The sequence below is a fragment of the Pteropus vampyrus genome, unplaced genomic scaffold (assembly GCF_000151845.1).
Source record: "Pteropus vampyrus isolate Shadow unplaced genomic scaffold, Pvam_2.0 Scaffold122, whole genome shotgun sequence".
In the NCBI taxonomy this organism is placed as follows: Eukaryota; Metazoa; Chordata; class Mammalia; order Chiroptera; family Pteropodidae; genus Pteropus; species Pteropus vampyrus.
In genome coordinates this window covers 2,525,539-2,547,337 of record NW_011888903.1, presented here as the reverse complement: position 1 = coordinate 2,547,337, position 21,799 = coordinate 2,525,539, and the positions used below count along the sequence as shown (strand labels likewise).

General features: G+C 40.0%; 1 protein-coding gene across 1 annotated transcript in view; it reads left to right on the top strand.

Annotated features, from left to right (window-relative positions):
• The window catches only part of PTPRM (protein tyrosine phosphatase, receptor type M), a 737,127-nt gene that overhangs the window by 632,298 nt on the left and 83,030 nt on the right, over positions 1 to 21,799 (top strand). Inside the window, exons 18-20 of the mRNA XM_011366167.2 lie at positions 462 to 549; positions 17,210 to 17,286; positions 21,058 to 21,094. Of these exons, the coding sequence (XP_011364469.1) occupies positions 462 to 549; positions 17,210 to 17,286; positions 21,058 to 21,094 (202 nt within the window). The remainder of the gene's footprint in view (positions 1 to 461; positions 550 to 17,209; positions 17,287 to 21,057; positions 21,095 to 21,799) is intronic.

The window sequence follows — 21,799 nt, the reverse complement described above, 5'->3', positions numbered from 1 at the left end:
CCTTGAAGTCATGAAGTCTTAGCTCACCTACTTTCAGAGTTTTAACCTTCTTTCAGTTAGCAATTGAGAAGAAAAATGATATTTTTATATCTCTTAGGAGAATATTTTAAAAGGGTAATATAATTTAGAAATTGAGAGAAATGTTCCATTTTTCTGTATTAAATATTAAAGCAGGAGAGGGATGAACACGTAACTATTTTTAATGGATTGTATGGATAAATTGTGGTATCACTCTTCAGTCTCCATTCATGTTTGTAACATATTAACTAAAGGAAAACAAAAAGCTAAATGAAATGTTTAAGATAGAAAGTACTTTAATAATCTATTATCGCATTCCTGTGAACATTCTTTTTCCTCTTGACCCTCATTGTACATTTTTTTGAGAACATCCTCCATCGTTAAGATCCTTTGTTTACTGCACCAAATTGTAATTCTCAGTGTCACTCTTCTCTTTCTTCCAGAGCTTCTTTGAAGGGCAGTCTGCACCATGGGACTCTGCCAAGAAAGATGAGAACAGAATGAAGAACAGATATGGGAATATCATTGCATGTAAGCGTTGACAGTGTAATTGTACTGTGGTATAACTTTCTTTTTGCTTCTGCTAAGATAGACCACCAGCCTCATGCAGTGAGAATTTACAGTGCAATTACTGCCTTCATCCTGTTGGAAAAGCTAGTGTCATGTTCGTATTAAAGAAAGGAAAAACTACCAAAATGCCCCTACTCCGTCAATGTGTCTTGCTGTGGGCTAGTTTTACTTTTAGATTTAAGGTTTGAGTAACATAGGTAATGTTAAAATGCTGAGAAAGAAAAAGCATTTTAGAAGGAGCAAACATAATAGTCTAATGTTTCCCAACTGCTACATGGGAATGAGCAGAAATAACGATGCGCAGCACGCTTTAATGCACGGAGCTCAGAGCCCTCTGAAAACATTAACTCATTAATCCTCTGGACGCTTGGGTTAGGTAGGTCAATAATAGCCCCATTTTAAGGACAGGAAACTGAAACTCAGAAGTTAAATGATAGTCCCCATATCACAACACTCATTAGCAAAAGAGCTAGGATTATATCTCAGAAATTCCCAGTTCCTGTGGAACTAAATGTTACCAATCCATAATGCCTTGGACGGTTTTTAAATTGAGCCCAACCTCATTAACGTCCTGTAACGATGCTGAGACGCATGGTAGATTGATGAGCCTCCTGCTCCCAGGGCTAAAGCCATCCATCCCCTGCATTAAACTGCTCTAAGTCATACATACTGCTCTAGGTACTGACAAGGTACCAACAGAATTAATACTGTTTCTGAATATATGTAAAGTAAAACAACAACAACAAAATACTGGAATAGACCTGAAGAGCATCCAGCTCGGCATGTCTTATTACTTACAAAAGAACAAACTTGAAAGGTTTGGATAGTCCAGGGGAGCAATATGTTAGCTTTATTGATTGTGAAAGTGCAGTTAAATTTTATTTGCCTGAGTAGGGCAGTGGAGATTCTATAGCAGCACTGCCCAATAGGATTCTCAGTAATTGTAGAAATGGCCTGTGTCTCCGCTCGGATGCAGTAGCCACTCGCCCTTTGAGCACTTGAAATGTGGCTGGTGCAACTGAGGAGCTGAATCTTGTTTTTGTTTTTTTTTTTTTAATTGAACTTTTTATTTTGAGATAATTGCAGAGACACACATAGTTGTAAAAATAATAGAGATGTTGTGTGTGCTTTACCCATTTTCCCCCAACAGTAACGTCTTGCAAAACTATAGTATATAGTATATAGTTTATAACCAGGATATTTACATTAATACAGTCAAGATACAGTGCATTTCCATCACCACAAAAATCCCTCATATTGCTTTTATAGCCACATCCACTTCCCCTTCCTTAACTCCTAGCATCCGCTAAACTCTTCTTCATTTCTGTAATTGTGTCATTTCAAGCATAGTATATAAATTATACATTATGTAACGTTCTGAGATTGGCTATTTTTTACTCAGCAAAATTCTCTAGAGATTTATCCAGGTTGTTGTACATATGAATAGTTCATTTCTTTTTATTACTGAGTAATATGCTCTGGTATAATTGTACCATAGTTTTTAAAATTATTTTTCTTATTAAAGTATAGTTGACATACAAGTGTCAGGTATACAACATAGTTATTCAACATTCATATAACTTACAAAATGATCACCCTGATAAATCTGGTAATCATCCATCACCTTACAGTTATTCTGGTACTACTGACTATATTTCCCTATGCCGTACATTGCATCCCCGTGACATTGATTTTATAACTGGAAGTTTATATCTCTTAATCCCCATCACCTTTTTAACCAACCCCTCTCCCTCCTCTCATCTGGCAACCATCAGTATATTCTCTGTGAGTCCGTTTTTGTTTTATTTCTTTGTTCATTTTGTTTTGTTTTGTTTTGTTTTAGATTCCACACATAAGTGAAATCATATATTATTTGTCCTTCTCTGTCTGACTTATTTCACTTAGCATAATACCCTCTAGGTCCATCCATGCTGTCACAAATGGCAAGATTTCATTCTTTTTATGGCTGAGGAATATTTCATTGTGTATATGTACCACATCTTCTTTATCCATTCACCTATCAATGGACACCTAGGTTGCTTTTTTATCTTGGCTATTATAAATAATGCTGCAATGGACATAGGAGTGCACATGTCTTTTCAAATTATTGTTTTCCTTTTTTTTTGGATAGATACCCAGAAATGGAATTGCTGGATAATAAGGTAGTTCTATTTTTAGTTTTTTGAGGTAGGAACTAAGTTTTACATTGTATTTAATTTTAATTATTTTGAATTTAAATAGTGCGTGAGACTAGTGGCTCTCAAGTTGGACAGCGAATATCTACAGTATGTTTTATTTTTTAAAAGAAGGAGTTTATATATATATATATATTATGAACCTTCTTGATTGAGCATGAGCATGCCCCTTTTTCCCTCTGGCCGCTCATAAAGCCAAACCACTGGTTTTGTGAGTGACAGGTACTAGCTTCGAGTGTTTTGTTCATTCATTTACTTAGTGCTTCATTACTTAGTGCTTCATTCGGTCATGTGAGTCCTTTTTAGATAGAAGATGCTCCCATCAATTCAGTCGACACTTATGGAACACCAGACACTGGCCCATACTGAGGGTTCCAAGGTGATGGAGATGATGTCCCTACCCCAAAACAGAGTAGAATAGGCAGTAAGAGCACTGTGACTCTAGTCCAGCATGACAAGACAGTGCCATGTTGGAGCCTTGTATATAGTGCTTTCGAGGCTCAGAGAAGAAAAACGATATTTCTTGCCAGAGAATGGTCATGGGAAGAAATAGCTGATCAATCAATATAGATTGTTCCAAGTTCCTTCATATTCTCTGGGAGCTCACTGATAGTTTGCACTGTTAAAAGAATCCAGATTTCTTACGATGGCTTACAGCAGGGTTCCCCAATCCCCAGGACATGGACTAGTAGTGGGCCGCACAGCAGGAGGCTTCATCTGTATTTGTAGCCGCTCCCCAGCTCTAGCATCACCGTCTCAGCTCCTCTTCAGATCATCAGGCATTAGATTCTCATAGAAGCACCAGTCTCTAGTGTCAAAAAGGTTGGGGACCGCTGGCTTACAGGATCCTTCCCAGGAGTTGCTTCAGCAATACACTCCAAGGGGATTCATGGAAGTAAGATGGGGAATTCCCAGCAGTGCCCTGGGGGCCCTCTCCCATACAAATCAAGTGCAAGGGAATATTGATGAGCCTTGAGCTTAGCCTAAGGCATTATCAGTGGGGTGGGGTGGGCTCAGAGATCCAGCTGGCCTTTGTTCAATATAGCATTGAGTCTGCTACTTCTCAATGCATAGTTTAATGCCTGCCCTTGGTAGACACTTGAGAAATAGTTTTGAATGATTAATGAAAACAATAATAAAAGCTAGCACTTTCTGAGTGCTTACTATATGCTAAACAACCACTCTAAGCACATTACACATATTAACTCACTCCCTGTAGCCATGAAATAGATAATATTGTTATATTTATTTTACAAGTGAGGAAATTGAGGCATAAAGAAGGTAAAAGAGTTACACAGTTAATAAGATGTGGAGGCAGAATTCCAACCCAGGAGCAATTTTTATAACCACTAAATTGGCCCCCACTGGCTTGCCACCATGCCTGAAGTTTTTGCCACTGCTATTGCATAGTCTGCACAGTCCAGCATCAATGACAAGAAGCAACTTAAGGAGACTTTTGCCCCCTCATTTCTCATCCTTTATCTCCTCAGGCTACACCAAATAAATATACAAACTAAGTAAAAACTGTACTTGCCGTTGAAAGGTAGCTTTGAGCTAAGTCCTCGAGTCTCCAGGCTGACCCTTGTGTCCCCTTGTACAGAAATCTGAGAGCTGCCAGAAGTTAGGGCCCCTCTGCAGAAGTTCTTTTTTGATGGCTTCACATCTGTAAGAAAGATATTGGGGTCTGCATCTAATTTATGTATTAGTTGTAAACCTATTATCACTCATTGTCACCTAGCTCAGAATGGGTGCCAAGGGGAACGGGATGTCAGAGGCTATTTAATAATGAGTTGGGTGTGGGGAAAGCAGCAGCTGACAGAGCTGCCTGCATCCTGCTGGTCTTGTACTGTAGGACAGCTGACTGGAGGGCACCAGCCAGCACGTTCGAATATGGGGTGAGAAGGGGAGCCCAACAAGAGAGAACTGTAGCCTAACCTACCTCCCAATCTTATTGTAATCAAAATTTAGACTGCCTTTTTCATGCAGACATTTAAAATCTGTGCAAATATAACTATTTTAATTCTAAGTGCTGTCCTCATTTTCAAGTTGAGGCATGGAGAGACAAAGTGACTTGCCTGTGATCACATGAATAGGTAGTTGTCCTTTTGTGATAATAAATATTTTATGCTTTGTGGACCTGCCAGTCTCAGCTCAGCTCTTCAGTCCTGCTGTTGAATGTAAAAGCAATCATCGAAAATATATAAATGAATGGGCTGTCTGTGTTCCAATAAAACTTTATTTTCAAGTCAGGTGATAGGCTGGATTCATCCCACAGGCTGTAGTTTGCTGATTCTAAATTTAGAGATCCCGCCACGACAGCTTGTCATTTCTACTACCCAGGGCACATTTCTTCTACCACAAAGATCATCTTCAACTCTCAAGACCCTATACTTAGGACTGATTATTTCTTCATGCCATACATGGGCACTAGATATGATATGGTCAGTGCATCCAGCAGAAGAGGTTTAAATCTACCTCCTACCCCCATGAACTTACAATCTATGGGGCTAGTCCACACTAAGAGGCACATGAGATACTAGAAAAAGGGTGATGACTAGGCTGTAGACTCATGAGGAAAGACCTTTTGGGCAAAAGAGAAGAACATAGGATTAGGAATCAGAAGATACAGTTTAGAGTCTTTGCCCCACCACATACTAGCCAAGTGACGTTGGATGAGTCATGAACCTTCTCAATGTCAGTTTCCTGAGAACATCACCTATTGTGGAAATGAACCGAAATGACACATAAAAACAACATTGATCACTGTTATCTGGGGAAAAAAATCACATCTTTTCTTCATTACTCCTGTACTACTCTTTACCCTTCTTCAGCTTAGTTGACTCGGTAGGTCATTTAAAATGGAAAACGAAGTCAGCATTTGGAAGTGTCAGGTTCAAAACTGGTAGGTAATTGCAGGTTCCACCTTTCTCCCTTATTGTCAGCAAGTCCTCACAGCGACCCAGGGTAGTTTGCCTGGCTGTCGCCTTTATTCCTGATCTCTGGGGCTGATTTTCTAACTCTCACCTTCTCTCCATTCTACCACTCCTGGGCTCATTCGGTGCTTCTTCATCAGATCACATTATTTTTGTGCCTTTCTAGAGACAATGTCACAAAGAGGCCTCTCTGCCCCTGCTACTCTATCCAGTCTCCTAATCTGACCCTCAGCTTCTGAGGCATCCTGAAGCCTTCCCCTGTGCTCTCACATTATCTCTTTTTCTTTTTCCATGTATTTTTACAATAAAAGTTGTATATATTTAAATCGCACAACATGATGATTTGATATACGTATACGTAGTGAAATGATTACTGCAGTCAAGTTAATTAATATATCTTCTCTGCACATAGTTGTAATTTGTGTGTGTGGTGAAAACCCCTGAAATCTGCTCTCTTAGCCTATTTCCAGATTCAGTACAGTATTATTAGCCGTAGTCATCATGCTGTACATTAGATCTGTAGCTTTATTTTAATCCCACACAACTGCAACTTTGTACCCTTTGACCAACATCTCCCCATTCCCCCACCTCCCCAACCCTGGTAGCCTCTGTTCTGTTCTCTGCTTCTACATATTTGACTTTTTTAGATTTCACATATAAGTGAGATCATGCAGTTTTTTTTCTATGTCTATCTTGTTTCACTTAGCATAATGCCTTCCAGCTTTATCCCTGTTGTTGCAAATGGTTCTTTTCCTCGAGTTTCTATTTTCTAAAATCCCTCTAGAGCTGTTTGTGGTTATTTATATGATTCTGTATAAGGCTTTATGCTGGCGTATCACTTAGACAACATGCCAAACTATTATTAATGCTTTTAAAATAGGATACCCAAATCCTTAGGTACTACTGTTAATCCACCCCACCTCACTCAGTGGAGTTTGACACCACATATGGGTTTCAGAAATACCAGTGCTGTTGGCTTAAATACCAGAACTTCTGGTGCCAGCCCTTGCCTCGTCTTCGTGTTGGGACTCACAGGTTGAGTGTCATTTCACTACAGAGTGGCCCCCGTATGGTGTGAGCTCCTGGGGGAGTGTCATGAGCCACTGCAGTGCTTGGGAGCACTCTGAGAAGCATCACGCAGCGACTGTGTGTCTGTAGTTATGGCAGTGAAAATAAATCTGCTAGAGTTCTGGAGGGATTTGAGGAATAAAAAGAATAAAAGTACTTAGCTAAATCACGCTTATGTATGTACCCATATTGGCTGTTTCTTTCAAGGCATAGAGAAAAGTGTTACCATCTTCCCTACCCCGACCCATCGAAAAGTGTATAATTGTAGAAAGATGGTTTCGTTGACTGGGAAGCCTGTTTCATAGCACCTAGGCCTTGGGAATAACACCACGAACTAGGATGAGCAATGGGGAGATTGAGTCAACATATCTTAGAGATTCTTGTTAGTGCTTTTCAGAGAACATAAGAAGTGCTCATAATGATCACATTCATTGTTTTGCAACAGTGTTTGCATATAAAATGCTTTTAATGGTGCTTAAAAACTGTTTATTGGCTTTTGCTCTTAAGTAAGTTAAACTTTTTCTTTATTTACACTATAAATTTGCTGAGCTAGCCCTTTCCAAATATAAACTAATACTCAGTCCACCACACACACAAACATAACCCTGACACTCTTAGAAGTTCCTAATTATAATTAACTCTGAGTTTAACACACACCAAATCTCCCAGCTAATGGCAACCCCTTGGATCTGGGTGGAGGGGGGGTCCTCTTTTCTGGAGGCAAGGAAATGGAGATAACAGCCAGGTCTGCAGAACCTTCCCAGTCTCCTTCCTCCCTTTCTGTGTTCCAGTCAAAAAACAAGTATTTGGTCTGACATGTGCCAGTCTCCATGCCAAACTAAAGGAACTTTTGCAATAGATATGTATTGGGTGCCTATTACATGCCAGACACTATCTTAGGTGTTAGAGAGAAAGCAGGGAACAAAACAGAATTCTTTGCCCACATAGCACTTAACATGTGAGTGGGGCCAACAGAGAAACAACCATTAAGTAAACTATTTAATGTGTATATTAGAAAGTGAGCTGTGTAACAAAAAATACAGCAGGGAAGGGAGATGGATGGGGCGAAAGTTGCAGCTCTTAAATTGTGGCCAAGGAAGGGCTCCCTGAGAGGATAAGATACAGTCAGAACCTAACACAGGTGAGAAAGGGAGCTAGGTCCAGGCAGAGGCCCCAGGGGAGGGGAGAGGGTGGCCCTGCCTCAGCATGGGGTCAGGGTCAGCAAGGAGGTGTGTCACTGGAGTAAGCATGACCAAATGGACAAGTGAGAAATGCGAAGACACCGGGGTGACCACAGTGAACCAAGACAGATACAGTCCCTACCCTCAGGCAACTGGGTGGGTAGAGAGAATGAAATGATTATACAAATGAACTAAATGATTATACGAATAAGTGAAATAAAGTTAAGGGCCACAAATCAGAGGTACATGGTACTGCAAAACCCCATAATGTTGGGGCTGACTCACTCAGGAGGTGTGGAAAGTCTTCCCCGAGGACGTGAAATGGAAGACCCTTCTGTTGTGAACAGACCCTTCACGCAAGGGAACCCTTGAGTTCGAGGCACTGAAGGAAGGCCAGATGGATGGTTCTGGGAGGACTGGGAGCGAGAGGTTGGCCAGAGAGGAACAGAAGCTGAAGTCAGACCTGCAGGGTCTTCTAGGGAAGATTAAGGATTTTAATCTTTATTAAAGGGTTTTTGAGGAGGGTGAGGGTTGTTAATTAAATTTGCCTTTGAAAATTTAAAACTGAAGTAAAAAATTCATTGGAAGGGGACACTAGTAAAGAGATTCTCTCAGCAGCCCAGGTGAGAAGCAATGATAATGCAGACTCTAAAGAAGAGAAGTAGATGAATGCAAGAGACAGTTGCATCAAACTGAATAGATAGAATGTGGAGAAAGGAAGTCAAGAGTGCGAGGCAACTCCAGTGTTTCTGACTTGCAGGAGGATGGATGGGTAGGTAGGTGGATGGACAGTTGGAAGGATGGACAGATGGAAGGATGGGCCGTTTACTCAGATGAGTAACCCTGGAAAGGGACCAGATTCAGAGGGGAGCTCAGAGTTAGGGGTGAGGTTGCTGGTAGCAAGAAAAGCTTATGAGTTGAATCTGGAGACATACTGAGATGTCTTTGAAACATTCTAATGAGATATCAGATAGGCCATTATATAGACTGCTCTGGAACCCAAAAGAGAGGGGTCTGAGGCTGAATCTAAATTAGTGAATCTTGGGGCATATAGGTGGTGGTTGAAGCCATTGGTGTGGTAAGATTATCTGCAGAGGGAGCATAGAGGGCATCAAGAGCCTAGAACCCAACCTGGAGGGGCTTTCATAATGGGATACACTGAGACAAAACTGCCTAACACGTACAAAGGAGCACCGTGCCATAGAGAAAAGGGCATGTCGGTAGTGTCCTGCTGGAAGATTTAGTACAGTGAAGACTCTGATGGAGCAACATGAGGAGTATTCACGAAATTAGCAGGAGCTTCTTTGAATGGCAGGGGTCAGGAATAGCAAGGCACGTGAGTGAGTACATCACAGTGAAGACAGACAACTTTATGAAGGGGAAGAGACGGGGTCCCTTCTCAGCTTTGATTTTCATCTTGATTGGGTTACCCATGCCCTTCTACTCCATTTTCTCAGCTCATATAGTGAGGTAAGTAAGAGGAGAGTAAAGCCATTGACCCAGTCTATTTCACCCAATTCTTTTAACCAATAACCTAATCTTGATGGCCCCTGCTGAAGACCTCACTTTTCCAGGATTTGTTTTTATAACAACGTGCTTCTCTCTGCTAATTAAGCGGCTCTAACAGTGTCACTTTTGAGAATCTACCACTGTTATAACAAGCTTAGGTATAAAGGCAGGTGAAGGAAGGAGTAAGGAACAAGAGTTTAATTAGATAAGACAGGACTAGAGAGCTTTTAGCATTAAAATTCAGACGGATGAGAGTAAGGAAGAAACATCGACACATCATGTTTAGGAAGGCAAAGAGTAAATCTAGAAAAATCAGGCAAAATAAAAGTCAGGGGTCCTGCTGGGGTTCTAAAGAATAAAGAGTAAGAGTCTCTAGCAGAGGATCTAAGTGAAAAAGAGAAAATAGGCAAGACTAAGTTAGTAACAGCTAAAACCAACAACAAGAGTAAAGCTTAACACAGAGCAACCCACCACTACTCTCAAAGGTTCCTTATTTGTTTCATGCTCAGAACCTGCATGGCCTGAGCCCCCCAGGTGGGCACAAGCAGGGACATCAGCCTGGAATAGGGATCACGGAGGAGTAGGAAGTTGAGTACTTCCCAGCGGTTACTTGGCTTTTCAGCATCTTGTACCATGAAACCAGTGCAGCAGCAAGAATGTAACCACAGGAAGAACAAAGCCATTATTTGCAGATTGATTGTAATAAAAATGAATTTCAATTCTCTTTTCAGAGGGCAAATGTTACTTAGGTATTGTGATTCCAATATACCTGAAATATGTTATCAGTATTTAGCAGAAAGAGAGAATTGGTTAGAAGTGAAAGATTATTAATGATATACATACTTTGCCACTGTAGTAATATCTAATTTTATACAAGTAAGGCCATTACCCATATCTGTTATATTTAATGTCAAAATGTTAAAATATTTAAAGCTACTTAGTGGTATTTTAAACATAATGTTACTTGATGAAAAGGACATAAGTAACATGCTTTAGGGACTCAGAACTTAGATACCTGCTTAAATCTCTAAAGACCCACCTCTGTATATGAATGCAGGTATGCATGAATGCATACGCACATGCATAAATACATACATGCATGTGCACTTATAAATACACACATGTATGCATGCATATGCATTCATAAATACATACACACATGCACATTCATAAGTATACACATGCACACACATACAAGTACATACATGCATGTACACATATACATATAGGGGGAAAGCACCAGCAGAGCATAATTGTTCAGCAGCAAGAAAAGGTTTGTTATGCTTTATGCCAGGTCTTTATGTGCCTGTTTCTTACCCCAAAAATATTATCTTTCCCCTATTTCATGTAGGCTTTTTTTGAAAGAAATGAGAAGAATGGCAACAAGGTCTTTATGAATATTGAGTTTCTCAAAATGTCAGTTTGTTACCTTTCTTGATGGAGTAACATTGAGTTGTGATTAGATTATAAACATTAATTGGATTTTGATCATATTCCAGTCATCCATGGCAAAATAGGTTTCTTTTTTCTCCAATTATGAAAGCAATTCATACACATTAAAGAAAAAATTGCGCAGTAATGAAAAGTTAGGAAAAATTTCCCAGAACCTCACCAACCAACCTTGCTAACATTTTTTTCTGCTTCCTTCAAATCTTTTTGTTCTATGCCTTGAAGTTATTGGCTTTTTTTTTTTTTAAAGAGAGGCTTATTGTTTTCTTTCTGATGATAAAAACAGTATAAACTATATAGACAATTGAAGTAGTACATAAAATCATAAAGATGAAAGTAAATATCCCTCCAAATTTTACCACCCAACCCCATCTTTGTAGTTATCCCACCACATGTTCCTACACACATATGCAAATACATAGATTTTTCATATAAATAGATTCTAATGAGATATGCTGCTCTATTTCACTCTGCAGTATGTCACAGAGATATTTTCCAGGTGAAGAAATTAAAGATACAGTAATCCTTTTTAAGGATTGTATCATATTCCCTTGTTTTATAAGATCACTGTTGATATCTTTGAAAGGGGATAGAATAAATTGTGTTTTAGAAAAGCAGCTTTCATCATGGATTTACTAGAGAAAGAGGAGTCTGGAGGCAATAATGAAATTGTCATGAAAAATTATCAGGTCTTGAATAGAATCATTGGTAATAATGATACAAGTGACGACTCACTTTTACTTAGTTCTTACCATGTAGCAGACACTTTCCATTGCATTAGTAATATTAACTCACTTAATCCTCACAAAAACTTTACAAGTAGGCATGAAGAAACTGAAGCACAAGGAGGTTAAATAATTTGTACAAAGTCACACACTGAAAAGTGACAGAGTTGGGACTTGAACCCAGGAATTCTGACTTCAATGCCTGTGATCTTAATCTCTGTGCTATACTGTACAGAAACAGGGACAAAAAAGAAAAGTTTTTGAATAAATGCCACTGGATTAAGGTATAGGAGCTGTTGAGGATTATTCAGCCTATTTCCAAACCTTTTTCCTGTTTCCTCTTTAAAACTAGCTCAAACTCGTCTTCCCCAAGAATGGCTGCTTAGAGTTTTCAGTTCTACCCTTCTCTGCTATTCCCCAAACAAGCTTTCTGGGCTCTTTGTGGTTTGAACTGCTAAACTTCAACAAGGATGTCACTTTTACTCACATGAGAAGGTGTTTCTATGTAATAGGAACTGCCTGTCCTGTGTTCCAGGCACTTGACATGGTGCCTTATCTCACCTGGTCTTCCTAACACTCCTGGAAAGGCGGCCGTTGTTACCTCCTCCCTTTTACAGATGAACCTCAGTAAGATTCAGAGTTTGTCTGAGTTCACAATTTGTGGGAGCAGTAGAGCTAAAATTCAAATCAGGGGCTTTGAGACACCGAAGCCCTAGTATTTTCATTTACTATACAATATCAACATGAAATGTCTCTGGGATAACCAAGAAAAAAACTCTCATACTTGGAGAGAAATAGAGATGGTAGTTTATTACTCTAAAGCTCAACTCCTCTCAGCCTGACCAGGCTGTGTCTCCTGGAAAGACCGGGTCCTTATAGTCTTGACCCTTTGGCTTTCATGGTCAGTAATTGATCTATAGTTAGGACAAATCCCATTGGATTCCCCAAATTTTTAAACCTAAACAGTTGAGTTCTCCCAACTTCTTCCTTTCAACCCTGGCACTGAGAATGACCCTCTCTCATCTGGTTGGCCTCCAAGGCAAAGTAGGATGGACAGGACTCAGCCCGTGGGCAGTTGGCATTTCTGTGGATCCTTTCTCTGAGTGACTCCCATTTGCCACATGCCAGAAATGTCCTCTAGCATTTCTTCACAGTCATTTGATACTAGTTAGCTTCAAGAGTACCCCAAGAGAAGGAATCAAGTTTTCCTAAAAGAATGATTGACACATATTAGTCTTCCTAATTGGCATCTGACTCAAGGTGAATGAGAGTTTATGAAAACATGGCAATGAGCCTCCATATGCTGATTTATTTACCCCGATAGTCTACATTTATTATTTTTCTAGGCAACTAAGAGCTTGATTTAACAGGACCCCTAAAAATCCCCGTTCTGTCAGCAGGGTGCCCTCAGATATCCAAGCAGCAGTTCGGAGAAAGTGCTCGTGGCTGGAGGGGCACATCATCTCATCTCTTTCCCTTTTGCTTTCACAGACTCACTGTGGGTTGATGGTGACACTTTCTTATTTATTGTATTGCTGCTTAGGAAGGATGGTTTTCACATCAGCCTGCCAGAAGGCAGAGGATCAACTTGATAAGTGCTGACCCATTGCACCAAGAAGGGCAGTCATGTGATGATCAGCCACCTCCCATGGGCAAAACTCGTGTTCCTGTGTTCTCCTCTAAGCTGACTCCTCCTCCAAAAGATTTAGCCCACTGGCACCACTAAAATATCTATCTTCCTGCCTTTAGATACATTAACTTATTAATACTCATATTAATTTTATCACTGAAAGAAAATAACACTTCATAAATCTCATTTCAATAATTCTTAAACATATCTACTAAGGACAGATTAATGATGTAAGACAGCTGTCCTCTAGTGACAAGTTCTAGGGTCACTGTCAGGGAAAGGGAACCAGTCCCGCCCTGCACAGGCACTCCCACGGGCTCTCAGATTGCCCGGTCATGAAATGCCCCTCTCACCTTTGAAAATGCTGCTTCCTAGGATATCTGGGGTTAGGGTGGAACACAAAGAGGTATTCTACAAGGGAGGGGTGGAGAAACTAGACTCATTTTTTAAATTGTGATAAAATACATGTAACAGAAAACTTACCATCTGAAGCATTTTTAGGTGTACAGTTCAGTGGCACTAAGTCCATCGACATCATTGTGCAACCATCACCACCATCCATCACCAGAACTTTTTCGTCTTCCCAAAACTGAAATTCTGTGCCCTGTTAAACAACAACTCACTATGCCCCTCCTCCCAGCCCTTGGCACCCACCATTCTGCCTTCTGTTTCTGTGAATCTGATTACTCTAGATGCTTCATATAAGAGATCACACAATACTTGTCCTTTCAACACTGGCACTGAGAAGTGTCTGACTGACTTCGCTTAGCATAATGTCCTCAGGGTGGGCTTTTTTATTTTTTCATAGTTTATAGGTACGGAGAGGGTCTAAAACATCCATATACAGTTTAATAGATTGTTGTAAAGCAAACACTCATAAAACTGCTAACCAAGTCCACAACAGGACCTTTGCCGGCGCCCTGGAAAGCCCAGTGAACCTCACTGATCACAGCTTGCCACGCCTCCACTGTGCCAGTGACTCCCACAACACCATGTTTATGCGTGAAAAGTTAAATACTCTACCACTTGCTGTGTGTTAGGCAGGACCGATGCATATGGCAGCACAGGCTGTGCTGTGAGTGGAGCCCCTGGGGTTGGATGCTGTGCCTTGGTGAAACGTGCTCTTCGGGGTCTTTCGAATGGATACCATGTGGTCTCTGACCATACGAGGTTATAATCTAGTAGAATCTACTTTAAAATAAAGATATTGCCATGTATATAAAGGGAAATAAAACAATCTCAGTCTGCTCAGGAAATACGCTGCGCATGTGTCTTGCTCCATCATGAGGGAAGTGGAGCAATTAAATTTGGAAAAGCAGCAGCCACGGTAAAAATTTGAGGGGGCGACCGACCGAATAGCAGGAGTTGATGGGGAAACACTGTTGCAAAAGCTCTGTTTACGGGAGATGAGAGTGCCGTCTTGTCAGAGATTGAAGTCCCTAACGAGAACATTCCTGAACAATTTGGGAAGCCCACGGGTGGTAAATCATGGGGAATGGGCAGCATTTATCTTGAGGGTCTAAGAGAAATTAACTGTGAAAGACGGGGGATTCTGACAAGAAGGTGCAATAGATCCTAAGACAGCTCTGCTTCTACAGATAGGGAGGCCCTAATGTAGTGCCTGCCTTTTAAAAAATTGCCCGGGGAAAGTCGAGAGTACAGGGAGGTAAACCTAATCTCCCTCCAGAGGAGCTGACTAAAAGCCTGATGTGTGTAGAATAGCCATGACTCAGTTCTATTGTAGCATCCTTCATTCAGGAGGCTCAAGTGGCTTTACCAGCAAAATTGTTTATAGCTCCACTCTGAAATAGCTGTGTGTGTGCACTGACTTTCCTAACGAATACAAAAGCCATAACAATCCACACATATCCTATACCTCAATGACTCACCTCCCCCATAGCATGAGCAAACTATGGATAGGGAGCCTCAGGTTTTAAGCAAAATGTATTCTAAGAAACTAGTTCTTAAACAAGTCACCACGAGGAAGAATTCTGACCGCATATGAGTCCGTTTCTGGGCTGCTGTTGTCTGTGTGGGCATCAACTATAAAGATAGTGAGTGAGAAGAAAGATGTGAGTATCTATTACACAGCACATGACAATAGCAATAACTTTCACTTACTGTACACTGGGCTTATATCTAATCTCTTTTTGTGTTTTACTTTAATGCTCACAATAATTTCATGAGGTAGGCACTGTTAATCCCTATCTTATAGATAAGAACACTAAAGCACAGAGAGATTAAACAACTCGCCCACAATCACAGGTGGAGGATTCTAACCTGCACACCTGACCCCAGAGCTCACACACACAAGCACTACCCATATTATCTTTTGAGAACAGCAGGAAGACGCAGCTTCCTCTAGGTTTTTCTCCTTTTCTGGCCCACTTTGTTTCCATATTCCAGATAAATTTATCGAGCCCCAATTAATTAATTGTAAGGCACTGACGTGAAATAATATGAACTGAAATGAAAAGTCTCCTCAATTAAGGAAGGTTAGAAATCTGACACAATTTTCTTCTACCAACACTGTTGAAAACAGAACATTTATCCACAGCGATTGAACTTGAGGGATCAATATGAAATGTTGACTTTCACTTATTAGCATGTCAAGCCAAGGAACAGGTCCAAATCAACACTTCCTCCAGTGATTGTGGATAAAACGGTCAGTCACCTGCAGGCCTCCTGGCTCTTGCCTCAAACTGGGGACTCGTTTCTCACCCATTAACCCAAAGGAAATGTTGAGGAGACATATCAGTGTAGAGGCAGGACCGCCCACAGCACCGTTAGAAGTGAAGTTTTGCAGTTTCTCTCATGCCACCTATCAGAAATTTTAAGTGCTTCCTATTCAGAGCAGCTGGCTTTCATCTCTTCTAAATAATGGGTTTGAATGTAAGCTTTAATTGGAAGGAAAAGTAATTAATTAATTAATTAATTTGGGGAAATAATTTTTAAAGCATATATTTTTTCTAAAAGCAAAAGGTTACCTTTTTATTCATCTAAAAAATATTTGGGGGGGAAATCAACTATGTTCCAGGCACTAATCTAGGGGTCAGGGGTCGGAACAGTGAGCAAAACAAAACCCTGCCCTTACGGGGGTTTTTGAACTTTCTTTTTTAAAATATAGATTTTTCAAGGAAATAATTGAGATGTCTCAATGCTATTTGGGGAGAAAAATTTTTATTCAGAAAAAAATTTAAATATAGGTAATTAATACCACAATCACGACCCATGTACGGTACTTGCTGGGTGTTGGACATTGTGCTTGGCAATCTGTTTTCATTTAATCCTTAAAATAGCCCAGTTTGAAGCAGATGCTCTCATCCCCCTCTCCAGATGTGTTGCTAAGACTTGCTGGTATCAATGAGCAGCATGTAGTCACATGACTGATAGGGGACAGCCTTGCTCTACACTACCCCAACCCCCACCCCGCCCCCATGCCCTCAGGTACAGAGGAAAGGCTTAGAAAACTCACAGACTGTGAGGTTAGAACCACATCCGCACCTCCCAGAAGGCTGGGCTGTGGTTTATAACAATCGTTTGTCAAGGTGGATGTCATGGGCAACCTTCAAAATCTCAGGGCTTGTATGTGATTTAGTGAAGTTGCTAAACTTCCAATCCAAGACATAATTCTGTTGTGATTCACAAGACTCTTGTGTGGAAGTTTCAAACCTCTGCCAACACTGCACATCTGTGACTGATCAAAGAATAAGTTAATGGGATTTACTGTGAAATGCAAAGAATTATAAATCCTTCCTCATCTTAATAGCAAAATAAGAAGTGTAGAAATTGTAGTCTTTAATCCTTTATTTATCGTTAAAGTGGCATGGATGCGGGTGATCTCAATGTAATGCCCTTGTGTTCTGGAGCTCCGAACAGCTCAAAGGATCGCTTTTGTTAGTTGTTGTTTTCTTTTCCTTTTCCTCTGCAGATGACCACTCCCGGGTGAGGCTGCAGACCATAGAAGGGGACACCAACTCAGACTATATCAATGGAAATTATATCGATGTACGTACCTTGAAACTGCCAGTAAGCCCAACCGTTCTGACACATATACCGCATGGCGTTTCTGCTGGAAGGCTGGGGGACACGTGTTGGTTCAGCTCCAGAAGCAAATGCATTAATATTGCCCCACACACCACAGAGCTTTAGAGTGAGGGTCGGCCTATTTGCTGGTAACTCCTCTAGAACACTCTGTGCCTTTTTGTCGTCCATGCTTATGTGGACTCAGAACACGTTATTTCCATTTTTTGTCAACAACTTGGATTATTCGACACTTTTAAAAAAATCTGTTTGCATATTAATAGGACAAAACTCTCTAATTCCTAATTCGATGATTTGCCATCTCTTGTCATCATTGCACTTTTAAGTTGCCTTCAAAGTTGTCTGCAGCTGTTAACCAGGACTCCTAATGCACGCAAGACATGTCATTAAATATGCAGGCTGTTTAATTATTGAAGACTGCTTCTTTGTTCATTCTGCATCATGTTAACTTAATGTCTTACATTAGAATAAATTCTTTAGGAGGCGGCATGTTTTCAGTTGAAAGAATGAATGAAAATCAAAAGTAGACTGAAAATCAAGGGAATGTTGCCATTACCTCCAAGGCCCCGGTTTACATGAAACAGATTTTGACCCCTTGCAGTTTCCAAGACATCCTTTGCTTGCCATCACACTATTTCTTAGTCTGTCGGTGCTTCCATGGACAGGTTTTGTTCGTATGTATGATTTTTTTATTCTTGGTTGAGTATTAATCAGATGATACCAAAATTACTGCATCACAATCTCTAAGAGTTATCCATAAATAACTATAAGAATGTTATTTTTAGTGCTACTTGGAAAGGGTTGACAGTTTGGTTATAGACTTGAGGGTGAGGGCTGGGGGATGATTATTTGAAAAATAATTCATATCTCATTCCTCAATTGAAGACATTTACACCATTTTGATAATGACCAAAAATATACTCAACCTAAGTTAGATTTTTTTTTTTTTGAGTAAAACAGAGTTTCTTCCTAAAGTGCATTGCACTTATTCCTCTATTCAGCAAATGTTACGGAAGTACTTAGAGGTGTCAAAGTCCTGTTACCTTCTCCCCAAGAAGCTGAAGTAAGAAACCTCTTCCCTATAACACTCCTTTCCCTGAGAGATTCCAAGAGAATCTTCTTCATACTGGGTCCTACTGGGACCTTGAGCACAGGGACAGTGTCCTACTCATCTTTATATTCTCTGTACCTGGCACGTGTCTGAAATATTATAAACACTTACTAATTGCCTCCTTGTACCTGGCTGAAGAAGTAAATACGATCAGATTAGTAGTAGAGGTAATTTGAACTAAGCTTTAAAGAATGAGTGGATAGAGATATAGAGGAAGGAACATAAAAGTAGTCTGATTTTGTGTTTACCAGATTAATTAGTTTTAATTTTAACAGAGAAAAAAGTCAGTATCCCCTTTATTCACTTATTCGGTAAAATTTTATTGAGTACCTATTGCATGTCAATTACTTTTCTACGTACTAGAATTACAACTATGAATAAGTCCTACCAAGAGCAAAAGGCAAACCTCTGACTTAATGGAGCTGATGATCTAATCAAGAGAAATGGATAATAAGTGAAATAAGTGCGTTAATTCTGTGTGGTATTTTAGATGGTAGTATGTGCTATGGAAAATGAAAGTCATAAAGGGAGAATAAGGAGACAAGATTCAGAGATGGATCGCAATTTTGAATAGAGTGGCTGGAGTCAGCTCCACTGAGAAAGTAACATTTGAGCAAAGATGAGAGACTGAGCCATATAGATATCTGGGCTGAGAAAAGCCGTGAAAAAGCCTTGCTATGGAGGACGCCTAGCGAATTTGAAGAAAAACAAGCAGGCACATATTGTTGGAGTGCTGTGAAGTTCAGGGAGAGTCTTAGGTGATGAGATGAGAGGTTGTGGGGCTGGGTAATGGAAACAGCCATAAGGACTTTGGCTTTCACTGTGAGATGAGTAGTCATTAGAGAGATTTGAACAGAGGAGTGACATGATTTGGCAGCTGAGAGAACAGACTGTAGGTGGCCAGAGTAGAAGCAAAGACACCTGCTAGATGGCTGTGGATGCAATCAGAGATGATGGTGGCTTGGCCAAGTGGTGGCACCAGAGGATGAGAAATGGTAGAATCCTGGATTTATGCTGAAGATGGAGACAAAGGATTTGTTGACAGATTGGCTATGGGGTATAGGAAGAAGAGGGGTAGGATGCCTTCAAAAGATAGATTCGCCGTTATCTGAGAAGACTGTAGGTGGAGCAGATTGAGATGGGAGGTAGGAAGGAAACAAGGTCAGTTTTAGATACGTTAAACTTTAAATATGTATTAGACATCCAAGTGGAGGTGTTAAGTAGGCAATTGATATCACATCAGGATTTCAAAGAAAGGCTCAGACTGAAAGTAAGTTTGTAGGATTCATCCATGTGCAGATGGTATTGAAGGCCATGAGACTGGTTGAGATCAGCAAAGAAGTGTAGACCGAGGAAAGAGACCAAGAACTGGGCATTCCAACATTAACATCAAGGTGTGAAGGAGAGGAATGAGCAAATAAATGAGGAGGGATAGCCAGGAAAGTAGGTAGGAAGAAAATCAGGAGAGTGTCATATCCTGGAAACCAAAGAAAGTATTTCAAGGAAAGTAATTGTGCTCATTCTGGTGATAGGTCGTATGGATGAGGACTGAGAAATGACCGTTGTGTTTTAGCAACATAGGTCTTTCATAGACTGTGTGGATTATTTCAGTTGAACAAATGAGTTCTAGCATCTTTTTAGGACTGACATGTAGAGAGAATTAGTCAGACCAGGGCCTTACCTTTTAGAGCTTATTAGCTAGCAAGAAATGAGTGCTCATCTAAATAATCCTATTTAATCTGCCATGATTCTATGTTTGAGACTTATATCAGGTCAGTTGCCTTTGTTGTTCGTTATTGCCAACTTGGTTTTGAGAGCAAAAAATAATCTAAAAGATATGTATTTAAGTTATCTGAAAAATCTGAATTTCCTCTTTAAGTTTTTTAATTCTGTTTTCCATGTGGCTCTTGGCACAGTATTGTGGGTCATGTCAGGAGACAGAAATGGAAAGTTTTAAGGTCCATGGTGATGTTATGTCACCTATGTGTAGTTTTCCATAAGTTGCCTTTATGTTTCCCAGAAATTGATTCTACAGTGTTCTTTCCTTCCTTCTTTCTGTGGTCTCAATTTTCATCTTTCCTCCTTTTATAGGGTTATGATAAAATAAAGGAGCATTGCAGAATTTTTGCCTCTTTAAATTCTTAGCCCCTGCTACAACATCATGTCCTGGTATGAGCAGTGTTTAAGAATGATGTTTAGTATTACTATTGATATAACTGCCTATACCAATATAACAGAATATGTGGTAAAGCCTGGCACATTGCCAGTAATACCCCAAACACAAATGAAATTCTGTTGCACCTTCCCAGCCTGTTTGCACTCTAGTAAGAGTTGGGGTCATGTTATTTTAGAGAATCCATAAGTGGTTAGTGTTTGTTGCTCATCCATCATCTCACAGCCAGTGTATAATTTAGTTACTCACACCCCCTCTGCATCAGAACTGTTATATTTGATGCCTCTATGCTTATTAAGAGGAACTCGTTGTACTCGGTCTGGTAATTTAACTTTCAAGTGATGCAACTGTTGGTATTTTAAGTGCATTCATTTTGGCAAACTTAGCTTGTGACTTCTGGGCTGCGTATTGATTTTAAGTTTTTCAAATATTCCTTCTCATTTATTTTTAGGGCTATCATCGACCCAATCATTATATTGCTACTCAAGGTAAGTCTATTTCAGCTTGTTTGCCCATTCTCTATCATTTCGTACCTGCTTCACCCTCTCTCAGAAAGATATTTGCACACTTCTACAGCACCATTTATTGCTGTGCTAGTCATCAACACATGCATGCTGTTTTCCAATCAGACGTCTTGGTAATGTAATGGTTTAGTTAGAACTTCGTGTTGAGATCATTAGAAGAATTGTATTCATCGATTTATTATTGAGTTAAATATAATCTACTTTATGAATTAATCTGGCATTTGCAAAAAACATATATACAGATATTCATTAAATAAATATGTATTGAATACACTCTATACAAGGGTCTGTGCCAGTTGCTACTGGGGATACAAGATGAATCCAGCAAGTACTCCTCACACTGGTTGTAGTTTAGTGGGGAAGAAGCAAGATGCCCTATATATCAATCTGTGTGATACCAATTAAAAACGTATGTGAGGGGGACAGAGAAAGTGTTAGAGAAACTAATGTTAGGGAACTAAATGTTAAGGAAAGATATAATGATCCAAAAACAGCTTTGTAGCAGAAATGAAATTAGGAAGAGAACTACTAGATGATGGAGACATCATGAGCAGAGAGCAAGAAATATGTACTCCTGGGTGGAAAGCAGGTGGTGGATCACCATGGCTAGAGGAAAACAAAAAGAAAGCTATAGGAACATGTCGAGGAAGTTCATGGCCTGGTTTTTAG